We start from the raw sequence: 13951 nt of genomic DNA on the forward strand, positions 1-13951 counted from the left end.
TTTTTTTTTTTTTTTTATAAAATATACTTTTTTTTTTACCCTTTGGTACCAGGGATCAAACTCAGGTTCTTGTGCTTGTGAGGTAGGCAGCGGAACCACTGAGCTACATCTCCGGCCCTCGAAACAACTTTTCTTTCAACAAAAACCCTCATTCTTCTCTACCTGTGCTTCTCCCTCCCGCTGCAGACTCGCAGCACCTCAGCATGGCCTCATGTGCTCTGCAGGCTGCATCAGCTTGTCCTCCCTGCTTTATCCCTCGCCTCTTCCCCATGCTAATCCTCTCTTCAAAATGTGCCCAGCACTCTCAAGACTACCTATTCCCATGCACCGTTCCCTAGGTCCAGGCCATTTTCCCACACTCCCCGAGCTGTGTGATTCCAAACCTTCTGCAAAACTCAGCGCAGCCATTGTTCCTGCAAGGAGCCAGGCATCTGGTGAAGCTAACATCACCCGGGCTCTTGGCCCCCAGGGTCCCTTTTCAGGTGAACTGTCTGCATGTGTCCTGGCCTTTAGTGCATTTGGGTGTTTTGTAATTACTTTTGGGGGCCAGGAATGTAGCTCAGTGGTGCTGTGCCTGCCTGGCAAGTGCAAGGTCCTGAGTTTGATACCCAATAATACACACATACACACACACACACACAGTAGTGCCTGTGATTACTTTTGAAAGAGCAGCTGTCTGTGTGGTGCACCAGTCCCATAATGATGTACGGAGGCCCCAAAGGTACAGAAAGCCATCTCCCTGTTAGCCCACATAGTAGTTGATCTTATACTTATGCAAATGCACAAAGTATCTCAAAATGGAACTTAGGGACAGATTGTGTGAGAGAGGGGCAATCCAAGATTCTCCACATGGGAGTCTCTGGTGGAAACAGGGCCACAAAAGGGGACAGAGGGCTCTGTGTGTGGGTCAGAAGCACCCATGTGAGATGATGGTGGTGGGGCTTCCATAAACAGATGGCCCAAGCAGGAGCGGACAAACTCAGGGCTGTGGCCAAAGCCAGCTGCACCCATTGTTTGGCCTCTCACTGCAGCCCCTTTCACCCAAGGGTGGCACTGAGCGTGTCCCTGAGTGGTGCACAGGCACAGTGGGAGCTGCTGCTGTCTGGTCCTTTGCACAGAAACTTGCCAGCCACCACGCCAAAGGCTTGTACTTCCGCCAGGGGAGCCCAGGTAAGATCTTAGTCACCACTGCTGCCCTTCTTCCTCCCTCTGGCTCCTTCAGTGCGTGCTGTACACCGGCTCCTGGAGCACCGCCACCATGGCATCCCCTGGCCCTGCACCAGGCACCCCATCACTCAGCTGACCAACTCCATCGTCCAGCGTGTGAACGAGGCTTCTGGGCTCTACCAGATGTTCGGGGTGCTGGCTGATGTCATCCTGCTGAAGGAGTGAGTGGCCTTCCCATCCCCACCTGCCTGCCCTCTGCTCTACCTCACCAGAACACCCCACACCGTGCTTCTTTCTCTGTCCTGTGCAGTGTGGCCCAGTGTCCCTTCCTAAAACGAGGCCCATGGGGGACAAAGATCTGTTCTGTTACTGACTTCTCACCAGCTGGAGTCAGTTGGTCCTGGTCCTTATCAATCAGGCGAATAGTGGTACTCAGTGCCCTAGAAGGACACAGTGCAGAGCACAGCAGGGACAGAGCTGGAGGGGAGGCCGGAGGGCCCTCAGGATAAGGCAGGCGAGCAGAGCAAGAACCATCACCAGAGGGCACAGCCTGGTCCCAGCCTCCGGTGTGGATGCCCAGTGTGCCCAGTCCGGGGCCACCCAAGGAAGTCAGTGTGCTCAGTGCTTGAACCTCACTTCATCCTTGAGCCCCCCTCTATCCCATCAGCACCCACACTGGGCAAAGCATTCCAGCTCCACCTGCTAGAGTGACCGGCTCTGGGCAGCTCCTCTGTCCTCATCCCCGTGGCTGTCCTCTGTGCTGACTCGGCAGCACCCCCCTTCACATAACCCTGGTCTGTCCTCACCATAGCAGCCAGAGGGGTCCCTGTCAAGAGCAGTCGCACTGATGCGGCCTCTGCTGCACCCCTTCAGGGGCCAGCAGCTCCCTTCTAGGTCCAGGGAACCCATATCCCCAGGCATACACAGCCCCCTTGCCCCATCCCCATGACCCGGCTCCCTCCTGCTTCCCCACTGCAGCCACCTCCTGAAGGGTCCTCCACACAGCAGGACACTTGTTCCCTCCTTAGGGCCTCTCCCTTATTGTCTTTGGCCAGGAGTACACCTTCCCAGATGCCTGTTCCAGTAACACAGTTTCCAGAATGTATCCCAGGTCTAGTGATCACAGTGGTACCAGCTGGCCAGGGTCCATGCTGCGCACTGACGCTGGCGAGAGGGACCCCCACACCCTGCTCCTCTCCCCTCTGCACGACGCTGAGGCCCCACGTTGCCCCCACCCAGGAACGCCTCGGCCTTTGAGTACCTGGAGGAGTTCCCCATGCAGATGCTGGCCCAGCTGGAGACCCTCACAGGAAGGACGGCCAAGCACGGGCTGTTCGTCATCAACATGGAGTATGGCAAAAACTTCTCAGGGCCTGACAAGGACGTCTTCTTTCACCACCGGTCCGTGGGGCATACGGAAGACGCGTGGCAGTCTAACTTCCTCCACCCTGTCATCTACTACTACAGGCACCTCCCTACCGGTGAGCCACGACTTCCTAGAGGTGACACCCCTTGTACCCACCGTGTGTACAGTTGTGACCAGTAAGCTCTTGCCGAATTCCTGTAGCTGACAGAAGGGCGACCCATCCTGCCCAGAGACCAGACAGGGACGGAATGGCTGAGAATGGTGACTCCCGATTCTAGATTATGCCGCATATTGTGATCTGCCTGGGCCACACCGAGGTGTCGTGATTTCCAGGCGCCACATAGAAAGGGGGGTGCTGTCAGGAAGTCTGACTGCAGCGGGGGAAGGGAGCCCACAGGCCAACTGTTAAGTGAAGGGGACAGGGAACCCGAGCTGATAAATGGTGTAGAAAAGATGGGTTAGATCCCCAGGTCTGTTGCTCTGTGACTTTGGGCCATCTCTCAGCCTCTGTGAGCCTCAGCTTCCTCATCTGTAAAATGGGGATGACGTTAGTGCCTTCCTTGTAGGATTGCTGGGGTGAGTCTGACAGTGTACAGAATAACACCCAGTGCTGCTGGTAACAAGCAGCCTGGGGGACATGACTTCCAATTCAGAGCCTGGAACGCATCCATTGGAGAGGGTGGCCCAGATCAGGGCTGCTTCCAAGGGCAAAGGTAGCATCAGCAGGTGGAAGGGCTAGGGCGCAGGTCTGTATTGAATATGATGTGGAAATGGTCACCTTGAGCCAAGTTCCTAGGACAAGGACTGTCAGCTCTCAGCTGGGTGGCCATTTGACCAGGCACTGTCGAAGGGGGTTCACAGCAGCAGGAAGTGGAACTCGGGATACCAAGATGCTGTCCATGTAGCACCTGTGGGCTGCTCACAGCAAGACCAGGTTTAAAGCAGCCACAGTGGGCCTCAGTCCCTGTGTCTCAGCCAAACACCACCTTCACATGATCAGTCGCGGCTCCTTCCCCGAGTCAGCTTCCAAGTCAGAGGGTGGGGTTAATGAGCTGACCAAGACCTTGCAGGTGTGTGTCAAGAGCACAGTAGATGAGCTGGGTTCGGTGGCACACGCTGTGATTCCAGCACTTGGGAGGCTGAGGCAGGAGGATCACTGTGAGTTCAAGGCCAGCCTGAACTACATAGCAAGACTATCTAAAAAAGCAAAACAAAACAAAAAAACATGTTAGGATGTTGGGGACAGGCATTTGGCAGGGTTGGCCGTGATGTGGCTCCCTCTCTCCCCCAGAGCAGGAGGTGAGGTTCCGCCCTGCACACTGGCCCCTGCCGAGGCCCACAGCCATCCACCACATCGTGGAAGATTTCCTGACAGACTGGACTGCCCCGGTGGGGCACATCCTCCCGCTGAGGCGCTTCCTGGAAAACTGTCTGGACACGGATCTGCGAAGTTTCTATGCAGGTAACTTGAGTTCCCGAAAGGACATGGGAACTGACCTAGAGGTTGGAGGAAGGTACAGGAGACCCATGCTGTTGTGGAGTCTTCAGACCCCAATCTCAAAATCGAAACCCAGGCTCCTGTTGACTACAAGCTGCTGGGCTAGAGGTTAACTGAAACCCCCTCCCAGCATAGGACCCCTAACAATATGGAATAACATGTCCTTAAAAACTGGACAGGAGCTGGGCATGGCAGTGCACGCCTTCATTTCCAGCACTTGGTGGTGCTGCTTTGTTTATGGGGAGGCTGGCAGGAGGATCACTGTGAGTTCAAGGCCAGCCTGAACTACATAGCAAGACTATCTAAAAAAGCAAAACAAAACAAAAAAACATGTTAGGATGTTGGGGACAGGCATTTGGCAGGGTTGGCCGTGATGTGGCTCCCTCTCTCCCCCAGAGCAGGAGGTGAGGTTCCGCCCTGCACACTGGCCCCTGCCGAGGCCCACAGCCATCCACCACATCGTGGAAGATTTCCTGACAGACTGGACTGCCCCGGTGGGGCACATCCTCCCGCTGAGGCGCTTCCTGGAAAACTGTCTGGACACGGATCTGCGAAGTTTCTATGCAGGTAACTTGAGTTCCCGAAAGGACATGGGAACTGACCTAGAGGTTGGAGGAAGGTACAGGAGACCCATGCTGTTGTGGAGTCTTCAGACCCCAATCTCAAAATCGAAACCCAGGCTCCTGTTGACTACAAGCTGCTGGGCTAGAGGTTAACTGAAACCCCCTCCCAGCATAGGACCCCTAACAATATGGAATAACATGTCCTTAAAAACTGGACAGGAGCTGGGCATGGCAGTGCACGCCTTCATTTCCAGCACTTGGTGGTGCTGCTTTGTTTCTGCAGTCCTGGAGTCGGAACCCAGCTATATCCCCAGCCCTTTTTTATTTTTTATTTTGAGATAGGGTTTCACTAAGTTGCCCAGACTGGGCTCAAAATTGTCATCCTCTTGCCTCAGCCTCCCAGAATTCTGGGATTACATACAATCACTCCCAGCTCACCCTGGTATTTGGGAGGCTGAGGCAAGAGGATCACAGGTTTGAGGCCAGCATGGGTTACAAAGCTGGGTCAAGGATGGTCTAAACTACATAGCAAGAACTTATCTCAGAAAACCAAAAACCAAAGAAAAAAGAAAATAAGACTGCTGGGAAAATAAGGGAACAGAGGCCTGACACTTCAGAAGGCACAAACCACAGCTGGGCCTGCTGACCATCAGAGGCCCAATCCTCGGTCTGTGCTGAGCAGCCTTTGGGTGGAGAGATGAGGTGGAACAGCATGAGGTCTGCTTAGGACCCTCAAACAACTCTTATATCCCAGTGGGTAAATAGAAGCAGAGAATGCTTCCAGGGGGCTGGGGATATAGTTCAGGGGCACCATGCCTGCCTGGCTAGCACAAGGTCCTGAGTTCAATTCCCAGTACCTTCAAAAAAAGAACCAGTAAGAAAATGCTGCCGGAAGGAAACAGAAGAGATGCAGGCTTTTGAGCCCTGGGTAGAGTGAGGAGAAAAAAATCTTCCCTGAGAATTTCCAACCTCTGGGCCTGATGTGGTAAATCACAGAAGCAAATGCAAACTTTCACTTAAGAAATACACTTTAAGCAAAGAAAAAAAAGAAAAGAAAAGAAATATACGTTAAAACTAGGCCTCTAGGAATTCCCACAGATGAAGTTCCCAGGAACAGGAATTCCCAGTGAAATTTCACAGAACACGTAAGGGCACAGACCACCAGGAAGGAGTGTTAGCAGAAATAACTGATGGGCTCAAACCTGCACACAAAGGCTGCAAGTATTGGGATGGTCACATAGTAAGTATATTCCAGAAATTTAAAATATTAATTGAGAATATAATGAAGGGGGGAAAGATTCTCCATTGTGGCTGGAGTGGGATGTGGCTCAGGTAGAGCACTTGCCCAGCATGCACAAGGCCTGGGGTCAGTCCCTGTCTATGTATATGAAACATGTGTCGATGAATACATATGTGTGTGTGACCCTATGTGAGAGATGTATATTATATCTAAAGGAACAGGGACTGGGCTGGGGATTTAGCTCAGTGGTTCCGCCACCTGCCTCACAAGCTCAAGGACCCGAGTTCAATCCCCAGTCCGGGGGTGGGGGGAGGAACAGGGACTACCAAAATTGGGCAGTTTTGAGAAGACTCCAAATAGAACTTCTGGAAATAAAAAGAAATGAGAAGCTCAAGGCAAAGGATTAGTGGTGCTTTACATGGAGATGAAGAGAGCTGGTGAACTGAAAGGTGGATCTGAGCTACACCCAGAGAGGGACTTAGGGATAGAGGGGAAATCAACTGAAAAAAGCCAAGATCCCCCAAATACCTAGAATATTGATTCCTTTTTTTTTTTTAAATTGAGGAAACATCTGTTTAATACGGTAATGTGTCAGACACTGCTCATAGCATATCAGAATAGAGTCTGGCCTGGCTTAGAGAACAAGAGTCCTAGTTTCATCCTGAGTCTGCTTTGAAACAACATTATGTATTAGGGGAGATTAAGGAAGTAACACAGGCATACGTGTACATAACACGCACACACACGATTAATTCATAGAACCCAGAGCAAAGCAACTTTGAAGTCCTGGCAGTCTGCAGGCCAACAACCTGGACCGTACACTGACCCATGAAATGAGGCTCGAGTCCTCAGCCCCTAAGAAATGCCTCCTTGTTTCTCAAGGTTTCAGGGGACATTAAAAGAATGCCAGCATCAGTTAGATGTGATGACACATCCCCATAATCCCAGCACTCTAGGAGGCTGAGGCAGGAGGATTGTAAACTCAAGCCCAGTGTGAGCCGTTTACTGACATAGCATCTCAAAATTAAAACAAAAGAATTTTAAAGGTCTGAGTGTGGCTGTCCTGACGTGGGAGAAACCCTCCAACAGAGGGCCAGCTGGCAAAGTGCTAGGCTCTCTTTTGTCCCCTTTGCTGCTATGCAGCTGCCAGTTCTGGCCTCAGACTCTGCTGAGAGTCTGTGCCCCTGGGCCTTGCAGAAGTGGTGGCATCCTCAGAAGATGGTGCTGTCCTCCCTGGCATCTGTGTTCTTCCCTGCTCTGAGCGGATTGCCATGCTCTTTCCTGCTGGGGGCATTTGTGCCAGGAATCAGAGAGAACACAGGAGCTGGGCATGGCAGCACACACCTGTAATCCCAGCACTCGGGAGGCCAAGGGAGTTAGATTGCCATGAATTCAAGGCTTGTCCATAGTGAGTTCAAGGACTGACTGGAATATATAGCAGGACCCTGTCCAAAAAAAGGTAACACATGGGCCAGGGATTTAGCTCAGTGGCACTGCACCTGCCTTGCAAGCACAAGGTCCTGAGTTCTATTCCCCATACCTAAAAAAGGTAACACAGGAAGGGACGTATGTGGAGCCCTTTCGGCCTGTTTGCCCTTGGGAGCCTGACAGTATCCTTCATTACTTGCACTTCTTACATGAGATAGAGGATGGTGGAGGTAAAAAGGTTTCCCCAAAGTTGCAAAAGGACTCTAGTCAGGTTCTAACACTCCAGGTTCCCAGTTTATCTGTAACTCCCTCAGAAGACTGAGCCCACATCTGTTTCATCTTCTGTTTTTTCAATCAAAGCTATGTAAGTACAGCAGTCCGCCTTATCTGCAGGGACTACATTCCAACACCCCCAGTGAATGCCAGAAACCACAGAGAAAAGTGAACCCTGTGTTTGTACCACATAGCTCAGTGTCACTCATTAAGGGGCTACCTTGCCAAAAGTTTCATAGACTCAGTGCTTTCTGGCCCAACATGTTGATGTTGTCAGAACACATTTTCTGTTTATAAAGTCTTCCACAAATGCAATGCCTTCCCATCTGAACCGAGCATGTATTCACTGTATAATTTTGCAGCTTGAGAAACTGCAACAGAAAAACTAACAATTTATCTTCCTCACAGTTTCAGAGAGATGAATTCATAGATCTTGGCAACTGGGACACACAGGTCCCTACTAAGTCTAGAACTGTCACCTTTTCACTTAAAGGAAGTGCTTTGTAGCTTTTCCTTAGCATATCCAAATTGCCAATATCACTGTTCTTGTGCTTTGGGGCCATTACTAAGTACAATAGGGAACAATAATCTAATAACTAAGATGGCTACTAAGTAACTAATGAGGGGGTAGCATATACAGTGTGGATACACAGGACAAAGGGATGATTCACAGGTGGGAAAGGGGAGAAGGGAGCTAGATTTGATCACATTGCGAAGAATAGAACACAGTTTAAAACATGAATAGTTTGGGCTGGGGATTTAGCTCAGTGGTTTGGTCGCCTGCCTTGCAAGCGCAAAGACCCAAGTTCAATCCCCGGTACCAAAAAAAAAAAAAAACATGAATAGTTTATTTCTAGAGTTTGCCATTTAATATTTTTAGACCAATATTTGACTGTGGATAACAAACCACAGAAGACTACAAATAAGTGGAGACCACTGTAGTTGTTTGAAAGACTTTTCTCCCATCTTCCCCACCTTTGTTCTCGTTCCCCAGAAGGAACTGCTTTTAACCCTGTGGTTGTTCCTTTTAATAGCTACACTCTTCTTGTGGCTTCTTTTGGTTCTCTCTCAATTTGTCAGTCATATGTGTCCACAGCTATTTTGTCTTTTGGTCATCAGATTTGGCATCCTTGGGCCGGCAGTTTAGCTCAGTGGTTCTGCTGCCTTCCTCACATGCACAGGGTCCTGAGTTTGATGCCCAGAACCAAACAAAAAAACCCTATATTTGGGCTGGAGATTTAGTTCAGTGGCACTGCACCTGCCTCACAAGTGCAAGGTCCTGAGTTCAATCTCCAGTAACACACACACACACACACACACACACACACACACACAGATGTGACATCCTTACGAACTTTCTGCTGTGGCACAGAGAAGGATTTACATACTTTATCTTGTTTTGTCCCCTACAATGTTTAGAACAGAACTTGGCCTGCAGCATTTGCAACTCAGATATTGTTGTGTGCAGCTCTGGGCTCAAAAGGGGCTGCTCGTGGGTGGCTGTGCTCCCATCCAGGATGGCTTTATGCAGAGCGTCTTGCTAAGCTCTGATCTCTGGGAGCCAGTCATTTCTGTGGTATGCTTTCAGTTTGGAGCCTGTTCTCTCAAAATGTTTAGGCAGCTTCCTGGTTTTGGACCATCACGGAGGCTCATAGTCCACAACCTCTCCAATTTATGTGAGAGGCCCAGAAAGGTCGGCTCACAGTTTCAAGGGCTGGAGGGTGCTAGACGAGGCCTCCCATGAGCTCCCACACTGCCTGCAGCATCGATGCCTCTCTTCTTCCTGCCCTTCTCCCCACACCTCCCAGCCTGACTTCTTCTTTTGCTTTTGTGTAGAATCTTGTTTCCTGTTTGCCCTCACGCGCCAGAAGCTGCCCCCCTTTTGCCAGCAGGGGTACCTGCAAATGAAGGGGCTTGTGTACACCGAGAGCCTTCGGCAGCACGGTGTGGAAAGTGGGCTTCTGCGGGACTATGCCACCGTGGGCCAGGCCCTGAAGGACAGCAGTCGGCAGCCTGGTGATCACCAGCCAATGGATCACCCCTTGGCTACAGGGCATCTGATTCAGTCCCTTGACAGTAACAAAGAGGAGCTCTGACTGTCCTCTCCTAAGCTGTGGGCAGAGTGGCTGGTTTCTCCCTTTGGCCTGGTCAGGCCTCCTGTTTCGCCACAGCCTCACACTCCTACAGACATGTGACCGCCAGAGACCACGCAGGTCCTCCCCATGGCTGCACCAAAGCAATCTTCAGGGCATAGAAGGGCTGGGATGCCCACACAGCAGTGGCGTTCCCTCCTGTCTTGGTCCCTGGGTGCCAGATGGCAAGGTCAGGAGAAAGGCATCTTCCACAGCTGTGCACTGCCTTCCGCACCTATCATCTCCAGAGGACCATCATTGAGCACAGAACGGCCCATCCTGTCCCCTTCAGGGTCCCATCTGCTGCTTTTTCTCCTAGCCCAGCCCTAGGATGGACCAGGATCTTGCCTACGGAGCATTTCACAAGTGAAATCCGTTCTCCTCTTCACAAGGGTGTGCAGCAGGTGCTTTAAAACAAAAGCTCAGTGATGTCATGGGGAGCTGGGGTTGCCCCCGGATTGCTGCTGGAGACCCAGCCTGGAGGTGCTGAGTCCCTTCCAGAGCCCGCAGCCATGAGTGCCTGTCCATGTTCTCCTCTCCATGCTGCCTCACCCACAGCTTCGTTGCGCTGCCTTGCCCATCCTGGCCCTTGCTCCCAGCAGGGCTTGGACTTAGCAACAGACCTCAGCGATGGCTCTGGCTTATCTCATGGGCACAGAGGGTGGCACGGGGCAGAGGGGACTTTCCCTGCAAGTTATCAGACCCAAGCAGGTTCCTCCCTGAGCAGCAGAACACAGGCACAGAGTGCCCTCTCCCCCGAGGAATCTGAGACTCTGTGACCCTCCTGCATCCTGAACCTGCCCAGTCAAGTACGGTGAAGCTGCTTTTCTGCCGTCCTGTTGACCACATGCAAAGAAACATTGGTAGAGGCTTTCGGAAGGTACCAGTGCATTCAGCTTCTCTTCCTTGTCCTGTCCTCCAGCATGCACTCTCCCCTCTGGTGTTGCAGTCTCAGTTGGGAGTAAGCCATGGGGAAGAGTTTATATACTAGGAAGTCGCAGTGGTTTCTCGGAGCCAAGGATCACCTTTCTCGAAGGTTGTCTCTTGTTTTTCAAGGGTCCTTTCAGAATTCCAGGGACATGGGCTTTCTGGACCCAGAGCTACTTCATGAGAATATCTCATCCTCTCAGCTAGATGAAAACGCCGGCCACCTGGCCCACTGTCCGTGCACAGCCTCCTCCCGCCGGTCACTTGCAGAATAGCAGGCCTATCTTGCTGGGAGGAGCTGTTTGCCCCATGACTGCACCAGGACAGTGCACAGGGTTTTTACTTAATTCCAGGATGTGGCATTCACTGTATTCCATATAGATTAAATGTAAATCAAAATGGGATGCTGTTAGTCCACCCTATCTTTTCCAAAACATTTTTAAAATGAATCTTTTAATTAGGACCCTGTCCGAGATGCCAAATCCTGTTCCACACATCTCGCCCACCCAGTTACTGAGGCTGGCTGAGCCACTTGTTCCAATAAAATTGTGCGGCGCTGTAACAAGTAGTTGACTGACGCCTAAATATGAGACATCTGCTGCTTTTCCCTTCATCTGCCAAGTTGTCAATTCCATGAAAATATCAGTCAGCCTTATTTGTTTTTAATAAGGCAGAATTCCATTCTTGCTCAGTTCATAGAAATGTCTTCCCTGGTTTTCTGTACTGCAGCTGGTTCCAAAAAACAAAATTCATGGCCACACTTGGCGAGTCCCCACAACACTCGTTCCTAACAGCCCTCTCCCCTTTTCTTACCTGACCTCAGGTGCCAGTGCTGTCAGGAGCCATCTTTGGATGGCTGCCACCTCCCTGCTGTGTTGGGTTCCCATTTTTAACTTTATTGCCCCATTTCCTTTTTTTGGCAAGTCTGGACAGCCCAGTAACACAGCTCGTCTTTTCCAGCTAGACCAAGTTCCTCTATTAGTTAAAACCTGACTTTGTTTGTTCCTTTTTTTTTTTTCTTTTTCTTAATATGAGAAGTTACTGGTACAAAATAGACAAGTCAGGGAAAGAATCAGAAGGCAACTGTATTTTCCTTTTTTTTTTTTTTTTTTTTTTTGAGACAGGTCTCACTATGTAGTTGAGACTGACCTGGAACTCACTAAGTAGCCCAGGATGGTCTTGAACTCACAACAGTCTTCCTGCCTCAGCCTCCTGACTGCTGGGATTACAGACATGCACCACCACGCCTAGCTGGCAACTCTATTTTACTTTTCTTTTTTTTCCCCCACCAACCCCCAACACTTTTAAATAAGATGATTTAAAGAAAAATCACAAATCAATTTTTAAAAAGATTGCATAGGGCTGGGGATTTAGCTCAGCGGTTCAGTGGCCTGCCTTACAAGTGCAAGGACCCGAGTTCAATCCCTGGTAAAAAAAAAAAAAAAATACTGCATAGAATTTTACCCAAAATGTTAGACTAACTAGTTAGTCTTTGGAAAAGAAGTTTTGTTTTTTTTTTTCACTTTTAGACCCCAATTTCATACTATACTTTGAAGGTAATTCCAAATAAAATTTTTGAACCCATAAAAACATGTTGAGGAGGGGGACCACAGTCAAAGAAAAGACTTTCCAAGTTTAAAAGCAATAGATTTCTCCAGAGGAAAATACTTAGCATTTCCTGGGATACCCTCGTAACCCCTAAATGTGACTATTTTATAGAAAATGATAAAAAGGAAAAATAGCATGGGCAAATATAATTATGGCAGAATATAACAAAATATATAAGTAACTTGATGAAATGAAAGATGAACTGTTTGGTAAACAACCCAATGGACTGTTACATAGCTCTGATTACAATGAAAGACAGGTAATACAAATGCGTATTAATAAAGTGAAAAAAAGCAAGATGTGAAATTATAGTCCCAACTGCTTGAATTACTTGTAACTGTAAAGATAGAAACCCATATAGCTGGGTATGGTGGCACACACCTGTAATTGCAGCACTCAGGAGACTGAGGCAGGAGGATTACTGCACATTCAAGGCCAACCTGAGCTATATAGTGAGATTCTGTCTCCAAAAAAAAAAAAAAATGCAGCAGAAAATACTGAAAGGAAACATCACAGAATCTCAGCAATGGTTAAATTTGGTGTAGAGGGTTTTTTTTTCTCCCCTCTTTTCAAGTTCTGTGGTTATGTTCTATAGTAAATGGCAATTATCTTCCAAAAACTTCTGATTTTTTAACTTGCAGTTGCCAGAGCAAGTGGACACAGGAGCCCCTCCCCGCAGACATGTTCTGCTTTCCTGTGCAGGTAGTGTCCTTGTAGTGTCCCCTTGGAGCCACTTCCTTCCCTGCCAGTTGTGAAGAAGCAGCATTGATTGTCACGTGTTCAGCTAAAGAAATGAACTGTGAGCACTGTATGTTCCTTTCATGGAGACTTGGGTCCAACTGAACCAGCACCATGGAGATCTCTGGAAACATCTTCCCTCCCAAGTGATAGAAAATGAAAGATAAAAAATCCTTACTTGGTGGAGTATTTAGTCTCCAGGGCACTGTAGAGCCCAAAATTCCTTTTATCTGATAAAACAGGATAAAGTCTGCCTGGAAATGAACTCACCATGGCTGGGTATTTACCTCAGTGGTTCCATCACCTGCCTCACAAGTGCAAGGTCCTGAGTTTGATCCCTGGTACAAAAAAAACAAACTGAGTTTGTGTACTAAGCTAATCATAATACCTATCTAATCATTTACTGAGTACCTGCTCTATGCCCACAGACTTTAATCTATATCAGTCACTTTGCTGCTGCTATCACAAAATACCTGAGTCTGGGTAATTTGTGAAGAAAAGATTACTTTTCTCAGTTTTGGAGGTTCAAGAGCATTGCTCTGATACTTGGACAGCCCTGGTGAGGCCTTGGATACATAACAGGGAGCCCGTGTGAGAAGGAAAGAGTGCATGACTTTAGGAAGCCAGAAAACATGGAGGAGCCAGTCTTGCTCTTTCATAACTGACCCTGGAGAAAGCAACCAGCATCCCTCAAGAGCTACCTTAGTCTCCTCTAAGGGCAGCTCCTGCAGTGCCCAGTCACCTCCCTAGGCTGTACCTCCCAGCATCACCACAGTAATGAGCAAGCCAAACAGTAGTATCGCCAGAAAGGAGAAGTCTCATGTTGAGGGTGGGCTGAACTTAGAAACTCACTCCAACCGAGTGGAAACAGCAGGAGTGATGGGCTATCTTTTCCAAGATCAAGTTATAAATATTGGCATTCACCCACAGAGAGATTGTGCTCGCTCCTCTCAGTCCCTGCCCCCATCCGGGTGAGGATATTCATATCTCAAGGACATCCAGGCAGCCTGT

General features: G+C 49.3%; 1 protein-coding gene across 3 annotated transcripts in view; it reads left to right on the plus strand.

Moving 5' to 3' along the window:
* Foxred2 (FAD dependent oxidoreductase domain containing 2) overlaps positions 1 to 9792 on the plus strand; it is a 19112-nt gene extending 9320 nt beyond the window's left edge. The window contains exons 5-8 of one of the 3 annotated variants that reach the window (XM_010613854.3): positions 1223 to 1388; positions 2407 to 2648; positions 3825 to 3995; positions 9372 to 9792. In XM_010613854.3, the coding sequence (XP_010612156.1) occupies positions 1223 to 1388; positions 2407 to 2648; positions 3825 to 3995; positions 9372 to 9631 (839 nt within the window). In that variant the 3' untranslated portion in view covers positions 9632 to 9792. Of the gene's footprint in view, positions 1 to 1222; positions 1389 to 2406; positions 2649 to 3824; positions 4225 to 9371 lie in introns of those variants that run through there. The other 2 variants (XM_010613841.2, XM_010613849.2) reach the window with 2 other exon arrangements.
* Positions 9793 to 13951: the final 4159 nt, after the last annotated feature.

Source organism: Fukomys damarensis, unplaced genomic scaffold (genome assembly GCF_012274545.1).
Source record: "Fukomys damarensis isolate Sample0158 unplaced genomic scaffold, DMR_v1.0_HiC HiC_scaffold_19, whole genome shotgun sequence".
Classification (NCBI taxonomy): Eukaryota; Metazoa; Chordata; class Mammalia; order Rodentia; family Bathyergidae; genus Fukomys; species Fukomys damarensis.